This window comes from Diabrotica undecimpunctata, unplaced genomic scaffold (assembly GCF_040954645.1).
Source record: "Diabrotica undecimpunctata isolate CICGRU unplaced genomic scaffold, icDiaUnde3 ctg00001518.1, whole genome shotgun sequence".
Lineage (NCBI taxonomy): Eukaryota > Metazoa > Arthropoda > Insecta > Coleoptera > Chrysomelidae > Diabrotica > Diabrotica undecimpunctata.
Genome location: NW_027312398.1, coordinates 589 through 23,650, shown reverse-complemented (window position 1 = coordinate 23,650; position 23,062 = coordinate 589). Strand labels below are relative to the sequence as shown.

The following is a 23,062-nucleotide window of genomic DNA, read 5'->3' as shown; positions in this document are numbered from 1 at the left end:
AAAAAAATCCTGAATCTATTTAAATCAAATAGGTCACATAATTATTATTATACTCTTTACAACGACTATTTAAATTCTTACGTGACATTTTTGAAATAAAACACACTAATTTTGTTCTAAAAAGAACAGATTTTATTAAATAGGTAAAAATATAAAACAAGAGGTATTCACTTTAAAATTTAAAATAATAAAGTACAAAAAGTGTCAACACCGCAACTGTCAAATAAGTGTTACCAATTTATGCCAAAATTTCACCTTCGTTCGATTACAGTTACAGTGTGTTCCGAACAAATGTTCTTCATAAAAACGCTTTATAATGCATTTATACAAATTAAATGAAACATATTGTTGTCTATTTCTTTAAGTTAACATTAATGGAAATCTTTAAATATTAGTTCTACGCGTATATAATAAAATATGTCTAGTGGCTGTAATGCCAGTGTACTCGGCAAAGTGATTCTAAAAAAGAACACACCTACCGCCTAAATATTTCGTGTTGGTATCATGTGACGTCACGGGCTATGACGCCGATGACATGCAACGGTTTGTAACTTAGATGGACTGTAACTAATGTTTGACGTATCGATTTTAAATTCCGAAAATCGTTTTCACAAAAGATTATTTTGAAAATTCTGGGAAATGTAGGGGAGAGTGGGCCACCTTGAAACGTGTGCACCTTTGGACAGTCAGTCAGTTGTCAGTTAACTTTTCAGTCGTTCTCGTGTTGTTTAAATACGTGTACGCATCCCGAAAGTTTTTTTTACACGTGTTGTTTGTATTCGAAAGAGGTACTTTTTTATACTAAATATGCTAAGGAGCTATAAAATATTCCAGATGTGTTATTTGTAGAATATTATTGTTTTAATTAACCAAGGAGACCTTTTATTATCTTTTGCTGTGATTGACTGTTTTATTTTTGCACGATGTTTTACAATATGAACGATTGTTGTTTATAATATATTATGGGCCTCTTTAAGACAAATGTTTTGGTCTCAATGTGGCCTACAATGTTATAACCTAATCTGCAATTATGATTTTTTGTGTCAGATGTCCTGCGGTCGAAAAAGAAAATCTAACAAAGGATCGTTTAGCACAGAGGCTATGAAAAGTGATGTAGATGATGTATTAAAACATAACTATAGCCTTAATATAGCAGCCGAGAGAAATGTCATTGATCATCAAACGTTAGAGCGATACGTAAAGAAAGCTAAAGAAGCTCTCTTGTTCTTTTTAACGTGCCCCATCCCTAAGGACATTGGCGATCATCATGGCTCATTTGACTCTATCTGTAGCCGTTCTGAAAAGTTCTATTGACGTTTTCCCACTCCATTGTCTCAGATTCTTCAGCCAGGACGTGCGTCTTCTCCCCGGTCCTCTTTTGCCTTCCACCTTCCCTTGTATGACCAGCCGCATCAATTCGTATTTCTTGTTTCTTAGTATGTGACCAAAGTAGCTCATTTTTCTTTTCTTTATAGTGTTGAGTATTTCTTTATCTTTTTTCATTCTTTGTAGCGTTTCCGCATTTGTTATGTGTTGTGTCCAAAATATTTTCCACATTCTTCGATAACAGCACATTTCAAAGTTAATGAGTTTTTTCTCTGTAATTGTCCAGGCCTCAACTCCATACAACAGGACAGAGAACACGTAGCATCTCAATACTTTAGTTCTAATTTCGATGTTGAGTTTTCCATTGCATAATATTGCTTTCAACAAAGTAGCACCTCTATCATTTCTCTGACCATACCCGAAACCTTCTATTTTAGTTTCTTCTTTGTTTATTTTTCTACCCAGTTGGCATTGAAATCTCCAATTACTAGTGTAAGACGATTTTTATGTTCTTCCATAGCCTTTGATATATCTTTATAAAATAGTTCGATATCTTCGTCGTCATAAGCTCGTGGGGGGCATATACCTGGATAATTTTAATTGATGTTCTTCTTATTTTAAGTATGACATAGGCTACACGATCTGATATACCTTTGATAATTTGGACATGCTTACTTATACCTTTATTTATTATAAATCCTACTCTAAATTTACTATTCTTTTCATTTCCTTTATAATACAGTGGATTACCGGATTTTAGCTGTATTCGGTTTTCTTCTTTTCGTCGAGTTTCCAATAGGCCTATGATGTCCCATTTTATGTTTGTTAATTCTTCATCCAGTTCATGTACATTTCTTTCCGTAGACATTGATCTAATATTGTATGTCCCTATCGACAGGTTGACGAATTTTTTTGATTTATGGTGTGCTCGTCTTAGTGGGTTTTTGTTTTTATCGATCAAACGCGAATTATTGCCTCCCCCAGATACCGCGAGGCAGACCTTTGAGGTGTGGGATTCAGAAATTTTCTTACCCACCTGGGGACCATTTCCTTTTGTTTTATTTTTCGCCATGATAAAAGTGGAGGGTAACTATCCCATTCTTCATTTAGTTCGCAACCTAAGTACTGATATTAGTGCACCCTGCCTAAAAGTTTTCCTTTAGCATAAACACTGTCTTCCTCAATCTTGTTCTTGCTTACCACCATGATTTTTGTTTTATTTGTATTCAGTGTCATTCCATACCTTCCGCAGTATTGGGTTATGCAATCAACCTAGATCTGTAGTCGTTCTCTGCTGTCCGCAAGGAGTATTGTGTCATCTGCGTATCTAAGATTATTCAGAAGTGCTCCGTTAATAAATATGCCTTCATTTACGTCTTCTAATGCCCCTTTAAACAATTCTTCTAAATACATATTAAAAAGTAAAGGGGAAAGCACACATCCTTGTCTCACTCCACGATTTATAGGTATTTCTTTCGATTTTTGTTGGTCTATTCGTATTATGGCTTTCTGATATCGGTATAGATTGGCAATGATTCTAACGTCTTCGTTATCTAATTCTGTGTTCTGCAATATTTTTGCCATTCTTCGATGTTGTACTTTGTCGAAAGCTTTTTCGAAGTCAACTAAACATATGAATACGTCGCAAATGACATCTCGACATCGTTCGATTAGTGTTTGTACAGTAAATAATGCTTCTCTGGTGCCAAAGCCTTTTCTGAATCCCAATTGGTTTTCAGCTATTCTATCATCTAGCTTTTTATAGATACGTTCGTGTATCACTCGTAAGAACACTTTTAGAATATGGTTCATCAAGCTAATTGTCCTGTGTTCTTCACACTTCATTGCGTTTGATTTTTTTGGGTATTGGAATAAATATTGATATTAACCATTCTTTTGGAATCTCTCCCGTATAATAATTGTCATTAAATAATTCTATTAGTGTGCCATATGATTAAGAAGCTCCCAACGAAGTATTATTGTATAACCCCACTATGATACTCGAAGGGTATTCAATGATAAACAAGAAATATTGGTAAATGGGTTCAGTTCCCGCAGTAATCACAAAGAAAGGAAAATAAAACAATTTATTTTGGAGCAATTTCATACTAAAATATAATAGCAATAATTGAATTTTCTATAAAATACGACTGGTTAAGAATGTTTTAATTTATTACACTTTCTGCAAAATAGCAATATATATAAAAAAAAATGGAAAAACCAGCCTTTTCTTATTATATTTTTCAACCACTTAGGAACTTCATACTTTGCGTAGAAAATCTTTATAATATAATAAAATAGTCCACCAAATTTAATTGAAATCGATTCAATAGATTTCGCATACAAATTTTGCAATCTAAATTAAAAAAAATCTTTAAAATCTTGCACCACTAAACTAAATCATATAGAAGTTTGAAAATTTTTTTAACTATAAAAAAGCATTCCATCTATTCAAGGTACTTTATAGAATTAAAATTAGATTATTTGGGTGACCTCAGGAATTTTTTAAAACTTGTAATAATTTTTTGGCTTATACACATAATTCTTCTTCTTCTTATTCTATTAGCCTCCTAAATTGTTTAAATTATTGCACCGCATCGCATCTTTTTCTTGGTCTGCCAATATTTCTTCGTCCATTTGGTGACTTATCTCGTGCTATTCGTACTAGCCTATCCTCTGCCATTCTACTAATGTGTTCATTCCACTCCTGTTTCCGTTTTATCACCCATCCATTTATGTCTTCTATGTTTCATGCTCTTCTTATGTTTTCGCTTCTCTCCCTATCCAACAGACTTTTCCCTGATATTCGTCGGAGTATTTTCATCTCTGTTATAACTAGTAGTCGTCTCGTTTTAGATGTGCCAGGTCTTGTCTCCGCCGTGTATGTTAATATAGGTCTAATTGCTGCTTTATAGATTTTTGTTTTTGTGTCTTGTCTTGGTTGTTTGTTCTTCCAAATTGTGTCATTAAGAGATCCCGCCGCTTAACTTGCTTTTAAGCTTTGTTGTCGTACGTCTTCTTTCAACATCTCCGTAACGAGTTATATCTATTCAAAAATATTTAAACCTTGGTTCCTGCTATATTATTTTCCCATCAATTTCGATTTTACATCGTAGTGGGTATTTAGATGTTGTCATACATTTGGTTTTTTTTGCTGATGTTATCATATTGTATTTCTTGGCTGTTGTTTACATAACATAATATTTGGATTTCTTTGTTCCCCATTCTGTAACCACGACCTTTAAGTACTGTACTACTTGTATTATTTTGTCCATTATTATATTAAAGAGAAGTGAGCTTAACGAGTCACCTTGTCTGACTCCACACTGTACTGATATATATTATGTTAATTTTCTATTTATCTTTGCCTGACATAATTTTAGTAATATCAAAAATTTGTCTTAACATTCTTCATATTTTTTTTAGGCCGTCATCCTTTGATTTAGCAAGCTCAACATTAGCTCAAATAGCAGGATATGCCGCATCTACGGGGCAAATTCTTAATATAGGAGACGTCAGATCGTGGCTTAAGGAACAACATAGCGAAGGAGATGCTGAGACTGCCAAAACTATACTCTGTATGCCCATTATAAATGGAAAGAGAACACTAATAGGTAAGTTTTACTCCATGTCTGTATATTTTACCACTAGGAATTGACTCATTTCTAAAAATCTACTTTTGGAAGAACAAGAGAGTTTGTAAATTGATTATTGTATAAATAATGTACCTTTAGAGGCACGTCATAATATTAAAGATTTAGGTATAAATTTTGATTCTAAACTAACTTTTAAATATCACATTAACGAATCTTCAACTAAAGCTTTAAAAATGTTGGGATTTATTCTTAGAAACTGTAATCAGTTTTCAGTACAAACTTTTAAAATGTTATACTGTAGTTTAGTTCGATCAGTTTTGGAGTATGGTTCTCTCATTTGGTCTCCTTCATATAACAGTGACATCTACAGTATCGAGAGAGTTCAAAATAAATTCTTGAGGGTATGTGCTTACAAAATTGGTTTTATTAGACATCAATACAAATATAATGATATACTGTCAATACTAAATATCCCATCACTACATGATAAAAGATGTCAAGCGGATTTATGTTTCCTTTTTAAAATTATAAATGGATATGTTCAAGATCCAGAGTTACTAAGTTTAATAAATTTTAATGTTAATACTAGAAGAACTCGTAACACTGACATTTTCAACATTCCATTCCACACTACGAATTATGGCCAAAATGAACCCATTACAAGAATTTTACGAATTGCCAATGAGCACAGCAATAGTGTAGAGTTATTTGGAATATCTACAGCAACATTTAAGAAATCATTTGAGAGATTTTGAGCATTGTTTAGTAACTTAAGCTACTACTTTAATTGAATTTTGTTTGATTTTAATTTTGGTTTGTTTTTTATTAACGCAACCTATATATAAGCTTTGTAAAGGTTGACGTCATATTTCTGTAAAAATGGTATATCCGTTAATTAAATAAATAAATAAATAAAAATGATACGTTCATCGTACTTTGGAGGGTACGTAAAGCCGTCGGTCCCCTTCGGCTAGTGTGCCTCAATATTAGCTACTTGAATCAGGTTTAAAGTTGCAATTGGCGCCAGAAAAATCCGAAAGAATCTTGTTGGTAAAAATGCCATATGATATTGTCCAGATTAAGCCGTACGGTTCACAGCTCTGGTGGGACTCTTTTCGTGTTATCGAGTCCTAGGTCTAGTCCTAGTCCTAGTGCTATGACTTGGTATGCTGGAGTATCTCCCAAAAATGTTCGTACACATCTGGACGACTCGAGGAGTACAGCTTTCTGCTCAGTTGTTTTATGTTCTGTAGGAGGTTTCTGAGAATACCACCACTAGTAGATAGAATAATAGGTGTACTGTCTAGATACTTTCCATTCTCCATTGTCTCCTAATTTGTGTTTCTACATCTCTGTATTTGGCGATCTTTTCGTTGTATTTAACACGCAAATTATTGGTGTTAGGTATCGCCACATCAAGAAGTGTTGTTTGCCCAGTAAGTTTATTAACTAGCAACAAATATGGTATACTATGTGCCACTGGTTGGTCTCTAAGCACAGTGCGGTCCCAGTATAGCTTGTAGTTGCCATTTTCAAACATTCTGGCAGCGACGTATTGATAATAAGGAAAATGGTCAGTTTGGAGAAGTCACAGTTTGTCAGCTAGTTCTTGGTGAATAATTTTTTATACTGGGTCATTGCGTTCTTTATAATCAGTTTCAACAAACGCCTGGCAGCTCCGGTAAGATGTTGGATAGTTTCTTGGGCTTAGCATCTATATCGGCATTTATCATTTTGGATTTGAGGATGTTTAACAATATATTTTAGGTAATTTTTAGTTGGAATAACGTCATCCTGAATGGAAAGTAGAAAACCCTCAGTCTCGGGAAACATCTTTCCTGATGTCAACCAATAGTTCGACGCTGTTTTGTCGAAATATTTTTGGCTGATCTCATTGATATGTCGCCCATGCAGAGGTTTACTCATCCAGGTGCGCATTTTTTCTTGCTTAGTCAGGTGATTTATGCTCATTTTGTATCATCTACTGCGCAAATTGCTGCAAAAATCTACTGCTGCATCTGAAAATAAGTTCTTAAATTAGCAACCCTTTTATCCAATTGCTCACCTATGTCCATAAGTCCTCTTACCCCTTGATATAACGGTAATGTTGTTCTCTCTACTGCACTGCGTGGATGGTGTTTTTGCACCTTTGTGAGAAATGGTATTACTTTCCGCTGAAGACTCCCTATATCCATTTTAGACCACTTTATAATGCCAAATGAGTAGCTCAGCGCGGAACAGGCGTACGTATTAATGCCTTAAACAAATTTTTATTATTAAGATATGACCGATTTAGTTGTCATACTCTTATGAACTTGAATATATGATATTATTACTATTATTATAATACTAGGAATATCACTTCAGTTTATTCTGACCCAAATACGAACCTGTCTTATGCGCTCTACTAAGCAATAAAACCTCATATTTTATGAGCACAACTATTTGTTTTAGTTGAGTAAAATATTCAGGGTGATCTATTTGAAATACAAAATTATTTGGTTTATTAGTTAAAGTATATTTGTATAATTTACGTTAGGGGGTAGCAGATGATAAATTTAGTCATTCTCTGTAAATTGTACCAGGTATAATACGATTGCTCTTTTTTTAGGTGTGGCCCAGCTGATTAATAAGGAAAACAACGCCCCCTTCACGGAATGCGACGTTTCGTTATTCGAAGCTTTCGCCATCTTTTGCGGTCTTGGGATTCACAATACTCAAATGTACGAAAGCGCTTGTAAACTGATGGCTAAACAGAAAGTCGCTCTGGAGTGTCTATCATATCACGCTACGGCCAACGACGAGTCAACGGAAAAGTTAGTCAACGAACAAATCCCGTCGGCTGATTGTTTTAATCTGTACAGTTTTACTTTTATCGATTTTGACCTTTCTGATGAAGATACTTGCAAGGCTACGTTGAGAATGTTTATGGAATGTAATTTGGTGCAACAATTCCATATACCTTATGAGGTCAGTATGAGATGTAGGTCCATTTGTATGTTTTCTTTCAAAAACTATTTTTAGTAAAGTCGTTTACAACAAGGCGTTATACAACACTAAAATGAGTTGAACTTCTTGAAAAAAAAATAATAAATTTATGGATTCTAATCTACAATTATTATTAATAACACAATAACACATACATCACCTATAATTATACATAATATACATAATACGTATACAACACACAGTACATAAACATATTATACATAACACAAAAAACAATCAGAATTTGGGGCAATTATGAGCCAATATAATACACATTACTATACTCAAAGCAAAATTAAGACTGAGAAAATTCTCATTCCGAGAATTACGATGATACCAACGGATATGCTATTAGAATTTAAACAAATTTAATATCCGATTCGTCTTGCATTCCCCATGACGATAAACAAATCACGAGGACAATCTTTGAATGTTTGCGGACTGAATATAGTAAACAGTTGTTTTTTTAATGGTTAATTTTGCGTAGCATGTTCAGTGTAGACAAACTATTCCCTTTGTTCATTCTCGAACCTAGCAATAAAACGAAAACTATAGTATATTACAAGTTCCTTCAATGAATGCGCAAATGGTTGCTTTGTTGTCACGTAAATTAGTTCTTTTCAACGCTTAGTATATCGGATGTTTCTTATTCTAATCTCAAATATAATTTAAAATATACTTACCATTTTAGGTTTTATGTAGGTGGACTTTAAGTGTAAAGAAAAACTACAGACCAGTGAAATATCACAATTGGAGGCATGCCCTCAACGTAGCTCAAACAATGTTTGCGATGTTTAAGACAGGAAAAATGGAAAGGTGAGTGAACTAAATGTTTAAAGTGGGAACAAGGTTATTACTAATTCATTTCACTTCTTAGTGAAACACAATACTATAGTAGAAGCCACAGTTAGAATGCACTGCAGGTAAGATAGACAATGTATTTCTTACGTGAGAACGGGCAACCACGTTGCAGCGGCGCATTAGGACCGGATTTAAGAATCATAGCACTGGAATAACTGCAGAACTGATAAAGAATGGTGGACATGCGCTATGGAGTCGTATCCATAAACTAATCGACCGCATATGGATACTAGAAGTCATACCAGAAGATTGGAAAGTAGAAATCATACTTCCTATGTACAAAGGGGGAGACAAACGACTCATATACGAATACGAATACATATGTTAAGAGGTATACATGAAAAATGTGTTGAATATAACATACCTATTTACAACTTGTATATCGATTTCAAACAGGCGTTTGATGGAGTAGATCGACAAAAAGTGTTAAAGCAACTGTCTATGTTAGGGATACCCAATAAGTTGGTTAAACTTATACAAATGACTCTGGAGGGTTCCAAAGCTATGGTGAGAATAGATGGAGATATGACGCAGGCCTTTGGTATTGAAAATGGAGTTAGACAAGGGGATGCCTTATCAACAACACTTTTTAATCTAACTTTAGAAGCTGTTGTTAGAAAACTGGATATAAACGGCTGTATTAATACAAGATCTATGCAAATATGCGCATATGCGGATGATGTTGCTATAATAAGCCGCAACAAAAGGGTATTAAGCGAAAAAGTTATAGAACTGAAACGAGAAGCTGCTACGTTTGGTCTATATATAAATGAAAGCAAAACAAAATATATGGAGTGCACAAAATCAAAGGAACATGAGAATCTGAAGGTAGACAATATTACCTACAAATATGCCTCCACTTTTCCCTACCTAGGCTCAATAATAAATGACAACAACAACATCAGTCAAGAAATACAAGCACGGATTCTTAGCGGTAATAAGTACTTTTATGCATACAAAGACTTAATGAAAAGTAAGTTACTGAATCGTGAGTCTAAGCTGAGAATCTACAAAACAGTAATTAGACCAGTGGTCACATATGGATGTGAAACGTGGACCCTCTCAACCATTGATGAAAATCAACTGAGAATATTTAAGCGCAAAATACTAAGGAAGATATTTGGACCGACCCAATGCAGCGATGGTTCGTGGAGAATTAAAATGAACCACGAGCTGGATGAACTAATGCAGAGCGCAGATATTGTCAGATTTGTAAAGTCACAAAGACTAAACTGGCTTGGTCACCTAGAAAGAATGCCAGATAATCGAGCTGTAAAAGTAGTCCAGAGATGGAAGGCCCAAGGAAACAGAACAAGAGGAAGGCCCCGTAAAAGATGGATAGACGACGTAGAGAGGGATCTTAAAACCATGAACACCAGGCAGTGGCGAAGGAAAGTAACCGACAGGGCAGAATGGAAGAACATTGTTAAGCAGGCCAAGACTCACAAAGGGTTGTAGCGCCATTGTAGTACGACAAGTACAAAATTGAAACAATTGCGAAAAAATATGGCGTTATGATTTTGAGACTGCCGTCTTACCATTACGAGCTGAACCCGATTGAGATGGTGCGGAGTCAAGTGAAAAGGTATGTATCTTAAAACAACGTCGATTTTAAAGAAAAAACGGTAGAAAGGTTGATAAAAGAAGCTTACCAACGCTTATCTAAAGAGCAGTGCCATAATTATGCAAACCACGTCAAGATATTGAATTGATAATTAATGTAGATGATTCAGAGGATGAGGACGATTTAGATATGGATTGCGATTAATATTAAATAACGAGAAATATCTCAGATTGAATGCTCATTTGTTTTTTGAGTACTGTACATACAGTAATTGTGGCTTCTACTATCGATCGTCTTCCAATATACCTTAAGTACTGCATATCGTATTTGTCTATTTTATAGAACATATCTCCTTCTTTCATTCGTAGAATGCTTCTAATTTTATTATTTTAAATCTTATAGTGTTGTAAGAAATGGTTAATTTTTAAAACTTAGGATAAACAAATTAAAACTATTCAGAGAATCGTTTTTGCAAAAGTTGTTAACAAATTATTCTCTTTTAATTTTTTTTTTCTATTTTTAACGATTAATAATAAATAAATGAACAAAAAATCTTTTACCAGAGCTCACTTTGAAGGTTTTTATAGAAACTATAAACTAACCAAGTCTTTTTTCACTTTTTATTGATAAAATATAATGGTTTTAACTATATTCTACTCTTGTCTTAATTCGCTGAGCTAGATTCTAACAAAAGCACGTTTTTATGTGACTAATACAGAAAAACTGATAAACCTACAAATTACTTTAAAAATTAGTAGTTGGTGAATCATTACTATTATATTTCGGCTGATAACAACAACCAATCGGAAGATCTAAGATAGTTTTAGAAAAGATATTAGTGAAATATATCCACCTTCTGTTTACTTAGCCAATTAACATATTAGTACAAAATAGTGGGTTGTTCAATTACTTAAATGAATTTATGGTACTGCCTAAATTATATACTGCTATTATTGGATAGCTCGCTTTGTAAAATGAATCTTTGTAGGTTGGGTTTATCGTACGTGTTTACACGTTTTTTATAAGTATAATAGAATAACTATGTAGCTATTTTTGTTCGAATTGTTAACTGTACCCTTAGGTATTCCATAAGAGTAGCCTATTTAATCGTAAAGCTAAACCGAAGGTATAAAATAAAGATTATTGAAGTATATGCTCCAACAACGGATCATCCGGATGAGCAGATTGAAGAATTCTACGATGATATCTCAACGGCACTGAAAGAAACACCAACACACTACACGATTACATGCGGCGACTTTAACGCAAAAATCGGTCTAAAGCAAGATGAACACGAAAGAGCACTAGGTAAATTTGGATCCAAAGGCAGAAACGAGCGTGGACAAACACTACTAGAATTTATATTACAACAAAATCTATACCAGATGAATAGTTTTTTTCTCTGAAAAAGACCACAGAAGATGGTCGTAAAAAAGCCCAGACGGCAAGATCAGAAACGAGATAGACTACATAATCAGTGACAAAAAACATGTATTCAACGATGTCACAGTCCTTAATAGCTTTACCACAGGCAGCGATCATAGAATGATAAGAGCCAAACTAAAATTAGACTTAATAACATAATGATCTAAAATGATTAGAAAGAAAGCCAGTCCGATATGGAACGACCCAACGAATTTAAATGAATACCAAGACAATATCAATAAAATCCTACAACAAAATGAATGCATAAATAATGTAAATACCCTAAACGAAAATATCGTAGAAGCTATTCGAGAGGCTCAAGTAAAATGATGCCATAAAAGACGCCAAGACGAAAAATATCCATTGAAACAAAGCAACTAATGAAAACTAGAAAAGAAATCAAAGGAAACGAAAGCGGATAAGCGAAATCCAAGACGCAATGAAAAAGATGAAAAACAACAAAGCACCAGGAGAAGATGAAGTCGTAATAGAAGCTATAAAGATGGGCGGACGTGCCCTTTTCAACCAAATAAAAATTTTGTTTAACCTTTGCGTAACAGACTGTTATATACCGGGAACATGGAACAATGCAGTAACAATTTTACTACACAAGAAAGGAAACAAGGCGCACCTAGAAAACTCAGACCAATCAGCTTATTGAACCGCATCTACAAAATTACCCGAATAATTACGAAAAGACTAGAAAAAGAGTTGGATTTCTACCAGCCCCGAGAACGAGCTGGCGTCCGCTCAAAATTCGGAACAAACGATCACCTACAAACAGTAAAAACCATAATAGAAAAATCGATAGAATATACCAGATCACTGATACTTATCTTCGTAGACTTTCACAAAGAATAGACTACCGGCTTACAAAGTTAGTACAAACATTGAAAAATAAAGTGGGAAAATAGAGGAATAAAAATAGACGGGGAAAAGCTCAATCGTCTGCGTTTTGCCGACGATATAGTACTTATTACCGAAGATCTGCGTGAAGCACAACAAATGCTACAAGAATTAGAAAACGTATCTTCAACAATAGGTCTAAAAATGAACATCAGTAAGACCAAATTTATAACAAATTTGGTTCCCAGCGAACACCTAACCATCCAAAATCAAGTGGTAGAATTAATAGAAAAGTACATATATCTCGGTCATGAAATCAGAATAGGCAAGGACAACCAGACCTGCTTGCTTGGGCAGCGTATGGTTCACTAAGAGACATCTTTAAGAGCAACATCCCGATAGCTACGAAACGGAAGAAATTTGACCAATGCGTTCTTCCTATTATGACATAAGGAGCAGAAACTCTCACTCTCACAAAAACAACAGCAATAAAAATGCAAGTGGCACAAAGGTGCATGGAAAGATCGATTCTCGGCGTGACAAAAAAAGACAAAATAAGGAACCAAGACCTAAGGAAAAGAACAGGTATCACTGATGTCTTCAAAAGTATAGCCAAGCTGAAATTGAATTGGGCAGGTCACATAGCGAGACTAAAAGACTCATGATCGACCAGAAAACTAATTGACTGGCGCCCAAGAGAAGACAAACGCAGCAGAGGACGACCACCAACACGCTGGATGGACGACATTAAACGAATATCCAAGAAATGGCAACACGACGCACATAACCGTGAAAAGTGGCGAAAAATGGGAGAGACCTATGTCCAGCAGTGGACAGAAGAGGTTTCATGATGATGATCACCTTTAGGTATAGAGTTAGCCTTTTTTATTTTTCGATTTTGATATTTATTACGACATATCACGCCTCTTTAATAATACATTTGAAATTATAAATTAAGTTTTTTAAAGTAGTAAAATGGGTTTCGGTTTTAAACCTTTTAACGTTTTAGGCAAAATATAGGACTTATTTTCAAAGGAATCGTTTTGAGTTTTTTTGTCAAAACTTGAACTTCTAATCTTTCAAAAGGTGCTTTTTATATTTCTTAATGTTTATAAACAAAGCCCCGGTGAATTTTAACTAGTAAAAAGTATTTTTTTGAATCCATCTAAGATTTTATTATTCAAAGCTATTTCGTTAAGGCATCTTAATGCAATTTACTTTTCACTTTTTACTGGGAATAAGCCACAATTTGACTTTAAAATAAGTTTTTTTATCGTTTTATATTCCACTTCGGAAATATCAAAATAAGATCGATTTCCGAAGACTGAAAGCGACCGAAAGGATCCAGTTGAAAAAATAAAAGCGGGTAGACCAAGGAGAAGGTGCTATGCAGCTCTTAGGGAAGATATCAGATCACTAATTGAATAATAAATATTTATTTACTCGTAAAGTGTATTAATTGTATTGTAAATGTAAAGGACCTATGATTAAATCTATTATTCCCAGGAAGTCATTCTGAATATCGATCTAATCATCCCAAATAATTCATCCCAACATCCTCAACATCCCAAATATATTTAGGAATTATTAATTTTTTTCTTTTTTTTGGCAAACAATATAAATACTTTTGTTTATTTTTTTAGGTTCATGTCCGACCTAGAGATACTGGGACTGCTAGTCGCTTGTCTGTGTCACGATCTGGACCATCGAGGTACCAACAACGCATTTCAAATGAAGACAGACTCACCGCTAGCAGTACTCTATTCGACTAGTACCATGGAACATCATCATTTCGATCAATGCGTGATGATTCTTAATACCGACAGCAATAATATTTTCCAAGTAGGTGGGTCAGTCGTGTAAACACTGATAGGGATTTTTCCGAGATACTTATAAAAAAATTACAGTACATTCTTTGTCAAAAGACGGATAATGTAAGATAACTTTAAAGGTAATTTTCACCGAATAAACTGAAATTTGAAAAAATTTGAACTATTTGTGAAAACACAATAAATGAAGAAATTCCAAGATCCACGAAATTTAGAAAATCAAAACAAAATCAATGTACTCACAGCAGTAGTTGAAATTCCTACAATAAGTTGCTACTTAAAGCCCTCTGCGGACCAGTAACCCCCGTTGGAAGTTTGAAGTAAATCTGCCTAAAATTTCAACATCCTATAAAATTCTCAGCAACCATGTAGTCCAATACCAATCAACTACCATTTAAAAGGTTTTCACCTATGTATTTGGTAGCTTTAAACATGTATACCTAGTAGCAGTACTGAAGATGGAATATTTTTTCCGAAAACGTTCTGTAATGTAGCCCGAAAGGGTTCGTTTAAATAAATATACCTTTTATAAAAGATGTTTTAATAAAAAACATCAAATGAAAAAAGCTTAGGAAGTTCCTGACTAGATAGTCGCATCCCTTGACATTGTTAATATAAAAGTTTAGTAAAAATACTTAGAAATTTAGCAAATTATCACTGACTACACGTTATTTTCTTTATAGCGTAACCATACACATTTAGATTCTAAAAAATTATCATTTTCCAGGCATTATCTCCTGATGATTACCGTAAGGTAATGAGAATAGTAGAGACTGCGATTTTATCAACCGATTTGGCGATGTACTTTAAGAAGAAAAATAAGTTTCTAGAGCTAATCGATGACGGCGAATTCGATTGGCAAAGTGATGACAAAAAGGAGTGTAAGTATATTATGTAGCAATTTACATATTACGATAGGTTACTAATAATACGATTTAGTTTAATACGTTTTAGATGTCTTCTTCTTCTTTTTTCAGCGGATGACACCTTATGTCTCCTGAGAGGCGTCGGTGCTAAGTTTTCTTTACTCTGTATCCATTTTTCGCACCCCTTCCAGTGACTGGTCAATTCTTTCATTTTTCTCATGCTGTTTCCTATTTTCTTGCCTATTTCGATAAGTATTTGTTGGGACCATGTTTTTTCTGCAGATCATTCTGCAGATGCAATCGTAAGAGCAATATTACACAATATTATATTAAAAATATATTATTACAATTACTAATGATATATCTATATGAATAGAATCGCCAATTCTCAAAGCACCCACGCTGGTTCATATAATGAGGACGAACTGTTTGAAAAACAGTTGAGTGAGCGACGAGAACTCCGTAAATTCTCGAAGATTCTCGAGATTCCAGGGAGAGACTTCTGGACTTCTCTAATGCACAGGGTCGCAATAATGCACAGGGTCGCAATCAGATGTATGTGGCTTACATCACCCTTTCTTTCAGTCTATTCTCTCCAGTCCCTAAATGGACCAGGTCGGTAGATTCTACTCTTCGTAAGGACACGGTCACTAGGAGGACGAGCTTCGGCTTACTCCGTGGCGTCAGTTGCACCCTATATACAAGGTCGTTTATCTTCTTAGTAATCAGGCACGGTTACTCCCAGGGCCGCTGCAACTTGTGACTTAGACCTTTCCTTCTCGTTGGTTGGTAGACCCAGACTGCATCAGCTTCCTTGAAGCTAATAGAAGTGAATTTCTGATCTAAACTAACCTTTGTCCGATCACTGGTGAGTTACATCTTATTCCTCGTGGAATCGTGGACCTTAACCAGTCGATTCTTTAGGTCGCTGACATACGCGGGGAGTATCTCTTGGCCCGCCTTTCTGTCTCCTGGGAAACTTCATCTCTCAATCAGTCAATAGCATTGCTGGAGTAATCAGTTGCTTTATATTAGGAGCTTTGCTAGGCTAGCAGAAACAGAGGCATCAGTTTGTCCCAGTCTCTCTGGTTTCTATGTACAAACAGGTACAGATAGTTGTTGATGGTTCGATTATGTCTTTCTACCATGCCGTCGTACTGAGGATAAAGCGGTGTCCTTCTTGTCTTCTTAATTGCCAGCTAAGCCATCATGGTCTTCCAAAATTTCCGTTTTGAAATTGCGCTTCTAGTAGAAACGGAGTAGAAGTAGAACCCCATGTCGGGAAATGACATTCTCAAGCAGGGTCTCACCAACTTTGATTGTTTCTTGGTTGGATAATGCAGTTACTTCTAAACCATTTCGAAAAAATATTCTGAAAAAAAAATAGGTCAAATATTAATTTGCTCACGTTGTTACTGAAAAGGTCTCAGAATATCGCCAGTAAATTGTTCCCATGGAGTCCCGGTGATGTAATTTTTTGAGTGGTCTCGTTTTTGGTCCCTCCTTGGATGCACATAAGTCACACATCGTTTGCACCATTCTTCTGGACTTCTCTAACAACCTGGGATATGTGGCTCACAACAATATAAATGACAATGAATATTTCTGATATATTATGTACATATTCTGATATAATAATTTTAAAAACACGTTTATCGAGATTAATACATTATAGAAACTTTCATACTAGCAATTTGCTCCACTGGACATCTCAACAAGTGATTAGTTGGCAGGAGGTAGGCCATCAATGGGCCACATTAAGAAATTTGTGACGGGATTTAACCTTTTGGGCTGCAAAAATAGATCGACGTTTATCAATTTTAAAGTTTTATGCTTTTTTAGGTGGTTGGGGCTAGCAAAATCAGCTGCTCTGTAGAGTTTTCAATTTTAGTTTATTTTATACAACCTGATGTTTGTCTGTATGTTTTAATAAGTGTGGCAATAACTTTTTTGGCGTGGGTTGATTTGAACCAGACTAGATTCCACTGATTCGCTTTTTTGTGTTTTTACAGTACTGTCCGGCATGATGATGACGGCGTGTGACGTCAGCGCTATAGCGAAACCTTGGGATGTCCAGCACAGAGTTGCAAAGTTAGTAGCAGATGAATTTTTCGATCAAGGAGATTTGGAAAGCTGCACTGAAGGAGCAACCTATTGTAAGTATTCATTCATTCTTTTCTTCTTGTTTTCCATAGTAATGTAGCAAAATCCGGTTTCATTCAGTAAATAAACTTTATACTTTATAAAATAGTTAATCCGTTAATAAATAAATATATTAATTTTAGGCGCAAATGGACCGAGAAAGGAAGGATGAACTTCCCCAAATGCAAGTCGGTTTTATCGATGTGATATGCCTTCCATTGTACAGAGTGTTATCCGAAACTTTCCCATGGATGAATCCTCTGTATCAAGGAACACTTGAAAACCGACAACAATTGGCAGGATTTAGCGGAAAAGGTAGAAATGGGACTTACATGGATCGACCATGATACCATCGATAAACCTGTTGAAGCATTCACAGGTAAGCTATAAAGCTTTGAGATTTTAGATATCGAGTAGTATCCAGTAATAAACGAGTTATTCTTTAATGTGTTAATTTGTTGTTGCAGATCCAGAAGAGACCAAAGATATAGAATTAACAGTGCAAACCTTCCATCCAGTAACGTCATCTCCTCCCATAGAAATCAAAAAGAGGCACAAGCATAGGTTTTGTTGCATATTGTGACAAAAGGTAGCAAAGAATATACAATACTTGTAGGACACCTATTAGATCAAAAATAAAATGCTCATAGCTCAGAGTTCTTTACGGCTATTTTTGATGTACATTTTTTTTTTTGTGTTTCTTTTAACAAAAAACTCACCTAAGGGCTTGACGTTACAATGTCAGTATTTTTATTATAACACTCAAAGTGATATTTGACCCTAAGGCCACATGGTAGGTACTTTAAAATACAACCGGTTCAGGGTCGTATTTGAAATATCTGCCAATTGCGCATTATGATATATATTATAGAGATCTTTAATATCAGTCTTATTATTGATACAATTTTGATCTTTTGTTATAATATGATTCACATAAAAAAAAACAAATTCTAGTCTCTATAGATCACCCCTATACTTATTCTGTGGCAACCTAATAGCAATTCTTCTTTATCTTGTTTTACTCCCATTTCAACGTTGAAATTATCAATTATCAGTGCATGATTGTTGCATAAATGAAGCTTTTGAACTATTAATTTAACTTGCAACATTTTCGTATCATATACAGTTCTTATCGTTATATGAATATGTTAAGTGTGAGCCTGAATTATTTGAACCTTGTTCAAAATTATAAAAGCAACAGCTACTTTGATGTTTTTTGGTTTTTATAACTGATATTCTTCTCTTAATGTAAGTTCGCCTTTTTGTTTTTGCCTCCGGTTAAATGTACGCTGTGGCAAAATTCATGAAATTGGATTCAAAAGTTGAACAGCCATCACCGTTTATTTTGGACGTTCGAGATTATTTAAAACTGTCATAAAAAAGTAAAATAGTTTGGGCACTCAATACAGTAATGTAATTGATATCCCAACAAAATATTTCTTGAATGAAAACAACGAGGAGATCAAGTATATTGCGTGGATCTACTTTTTGACTCAACATGGAATATTACTAATATTTAGGTTATACTATTTTAAAAGTTACTGGCATTGAACAACGAAGCCATAAGGTATAGAGACTTTAATATACTGCAAAATAACTTGTCTTATAAAGCATAAAATCAAAAATTACTAATACGACTTAAACATTCGGTACATGTCATTTACTTGAGGTAGAATCTATAGAGACATCTTTATGAAAAAGCGCCGTCTTTTTGTGGCATAACGCAGATATTTTTGGGGTATTCTAAATAAATCAAGTTACCTATATTGTTTCCATAGAACTAAGTTTATTTTAATCATATTTTGTATAAACTACATTCGTTTTACATATTCCCATCCGTCAACAAACGCACGTGAAAGCCAAACAGGGTCGTACTGAGGGTATATTATATGATTTTTAAAAATATTTACTTTTTGAAACTATTAGTGTAAGAATTTCTTGAAATTTAATCACTGTGAGCAAAATTTAATGTTCCATTGAAGAAAATGGGCTAAAATAAAATATTCATTAACTGAGAGATACATAACAAAGTAAACATTTTGAATAAAAAAGCAACACGCTACAAATTGAATGTAAACAGACTGGCAAGTTTGGATCTGTACCATGAGAATCCGTCTGGCTTAAGGCAATAAATTATATTTAATAGCCTCTTGACAAATGACAGGACGAATATCAACACGTGCTCATGTTTATAGATGGGAATTTGCTAATGAATAAACTTTAGCTTTTTCAAAACGTTTTTCTTTAATCGAACAACAGTTTTTCGAAAAGAAATTGAAATAAGTATTTAACAACCAATAGGAGAAAACTGTTTCATGTAAACATGATCAATTTGTAAACGTCCTTGAACTTTTTTCAATTAATTTTAATGAAATTTGTTGAGATTTGTTTAGAATCAACATAATCTCAAACTCAATAAGATACGACTCAACAACTTCTGGTATAATTTCGTTGTAATTGTATAAACGTTTTTCAATTACATCCCTTATACGTCGTCTATTGTTGTCTAAATTGACGTTGACATTTCTGCACAGCGTTGCCATATTGTCGAACAGGTATAGTAGAGGATTATAAAATAAGCTAAAACCCACAAAATATTTTTAAGATAATGATAATTCAACCAATAATGATAGATTTGGCTACTATTAAGTTTGTCAAATTTGAAACGATATCGTATTGTATATATGAACGTCTGTCTTCACCTTCTGTTTGAAGGTATTATTATTAATCCAAAGTTTGTTTGCATCAAATGCATTGTTTGTTGTATCTAGGTTTGTAGCTCTATGACTTTTGCTTAGAAATTCCTAATCCTAAAATATTGTTTTCATTTATGCCCATGTATCTGTCCAAATTTAAAAGAATTCCATCATGTATTACATTTTTATTGCTATACACATATGGATTGGACAAAAACATTTCTTAAACATTTATTATTCTAACCCCTGGGTGAGAAACGACAAAAAAAGGGCTGAAGACTTCTGCAAACACCTATAAATGTTTTCATGCGCTTTTCTTCAGAATTATCAGCTGAATGAGAACAATAAATTACCAAGAATTTAAATGTGCTCTTTCAAATGGATTTTTACATGACAATGCCTGGGGATTAAGGAAGTGAAGCAAACAATAATGAATCAGATTAAAAAGTTATTGGTTTTGATAACTTACATATTCAATTTCATACTATGAATCAATTATTTTTCTAACATCTGAAAAGTTTCCCAAATTGTTATGATTCTCAAGCTCGGGAAAAAAACAGAAGAGGTCTTGTCCTACAGACAGTTAATCCCATATCCCCATTTCGGTTCCTAAAAAACATAGGACAAGAGAGTAGGTGCATAGAGTGGTTAATTAAATTAATAAGAATAGAGAAATGAGAACGGCCATAAAAGCAATCAAAAATAAGAAAGCACAGGGACATGGAGGCATCTCACCTGAGCTTATAAAGTACGGCTCAAGAAAAATTACACCGGATGATACAATGGATATTTAGAAAGCCATAAATGGAGAACAGCTCCCAAAGGAATTGGACGGATACATATATGACATCTGTATTTAAGAAAGGAGATAGAAAACGATGCAAAAACTACATAGGAATAAGCGGAAGCGGAATAAGAGGAAGAATAATATTATCAATAGGAAAATTATAAGAGAAGATACTATTTAACTGGGAAATAAAAATAAATAAAAAAAAACCTCGCGAAAATAGAGTACCTATCTACAAGTGAAGAAGACATAGAAGATCTACAGATTGACGACAACGTAACAATCAAAAGAAAGGGTAAATTCAAATACTTGGGGTTTACAATCACGAAAAAGGCAACAACAGAGGAAGAAATTAAGCAAAGATTAGGACAAACAAGAACAGCAATCCGACAACTTAACTCAGTATGGTGGGATAGACACCTAAATATGAAGACAAAAGCACAGATTTATAAAACATTAGTACGAAGTATTATGACGTACGGGGCTGAAAATTGGATTATAAACAAGAAAAACAACAGTAAGATAGTAGCAACATAGTTCGAATCCCTGCAAGATGCTGCAGAGTAACACGAATGGATAGGAGAAATAATGACGAAATAAACCAAAGAACATCAATAGAAACAGACATACTAACATATATAGAACGAAAAAGACTAAAGTGGTATGGACATGTAAGAAGAACTAGCGACAGCAGATGGATAAAGAGAATAACCGAATGGAGACCCAAAGGAAAGAGGAAAAGAGGACGACCCCGAAGGTCCTGGAGGAACGAAGTAGACGACGCCATGAGTAGAGAGGCCTAAACGTTGGTGAATGGGACATCAGAGAGAGATGGAAACGGTTGAGCGAAGGATCTGAATGGTAAAAAATATTACCATGTAGCCTTTCTTTATGTTCCCAGGCCTTCGACAGGGTATGACACCAAATGTTGCTAGTCAAACTATAGAAATTACTGCCTCATCCACACTCTCAGCTATTAAAATAATATCTGAGAGCTAGACATTTCCAAATAAAATATGGGAACAAGACTACAGACTATGTACATCCAATAAACTCAGGTGTTTCTCAAGGCAGTGTACTTGGACCAATCCTCTACCTCTTGTAAACTGTAGATGGATCAACAGCATGACTTACTTTTTCTAAATGTACCTATCTTCTAGATATCGATCCATCTTATTTTATTCACAGCAGCTCGAAATAGGTCAGTTGACGTTAGACCAGTCATTTCCCAAGATTGGCCAGCCAGGATATACCGTCTACGTCCAGGGCCGCTCTTACCCTCAATCTTGCCTTAGCAATAGCAATAGGTAGCACCACATTTCAAATGCCTCTAATTGTTTTTATGGCATCTTCTGTAAGGCTCTAGCTTTCTACTCCATAGAGGATGACACTAAAAACGTAACATCTAAGAATTCTTATGCGTTATATTGATACTAGTTGCAGAGAATCTTCCTAAGGCTCTTGAAAGAGCTTCTGGCTTTTTCAATACGAGTTTTTATTTCCGTGTCAAAAGTATCCTTAATATTGCAACCCAAATAGCATATTTTTCCACTCTTCCTAAGGGTGTATCGTTAATTGTAATTTGGGCGTTTATGTTTGTGTTCTTACTAATAATCATTATTTTTGTCTTCCTGCAATTTAGTTTTAGGCCCTATTTGTTACATGTTTCTACAACGTTATCCATCATCCTTTAGAGCCCCTGCGCAGTATCTGCCAGCAACACTGTATCGACTTACTACCATTGCAATATTTGCTGATAATAAATGGCGTATTAAAACAAATTAATTGAAGTCCCACTCATGTGACGTTTACCTTTGCAAAACTACGTATTCACCTGTTATGCTTATAAGTGCCAACTACCGCAATCTGATAGGGGTAAATACCTGGCATGCATCTCAATCGATGTTTATCATGGAGAAGACACATAATCGGCAAGCACAAGCAACTGGTCTTAAGTTGGACAAAACGTATTAGCCCATTAACTGCAGATCAAAGCTTTCATTACACAACAAAGTAGTAATATATAGAACCATCTTAAAACATGTGTGGACCTGCGGGATGCAATTGTGAGTAGCTAACGACTCTCAGTTATCAATTTTCAACAATTATCAACAAATAAAGTACAGTGAGCCATTG

The 23,062-nt window shown here is 34.6% G+C and overlaps 1 protein-coding gene across 1 annotated transcript; it reads left to right on the top strand.

Annotated features, from left to right (window-relative positions):
* Positions 1-4,709: 4,709 nt before the first annotated feature.
* LOC140431618 (cGMP-specific 3',5'-cyclic phosphodiesterase-like) lies at positions 4,710-18,189 on the top strand (the record flags this gene model as incomplete). The annotated part of the gene is given in 10 exon segments (XM_072519513.1): positions 4,710-4,940; positions 7,534-7,892; positions 8,602-8,726; positions 14,250-14,448; positions 15,163-15,316; positions 17,314-17,431; positions 17,433-17,457; positions 17,587-17,733; positions 17,735-17,822; positions 17,911-18,189. Coding segments are annotated over 10 exon segments (1,562 nt in total), but the record flags the coding sequence as incomplete, so codon positions are not given.
* Between the last annotated feature and the right edge of the window lie 4,873 nt (positions 18,190-23,062).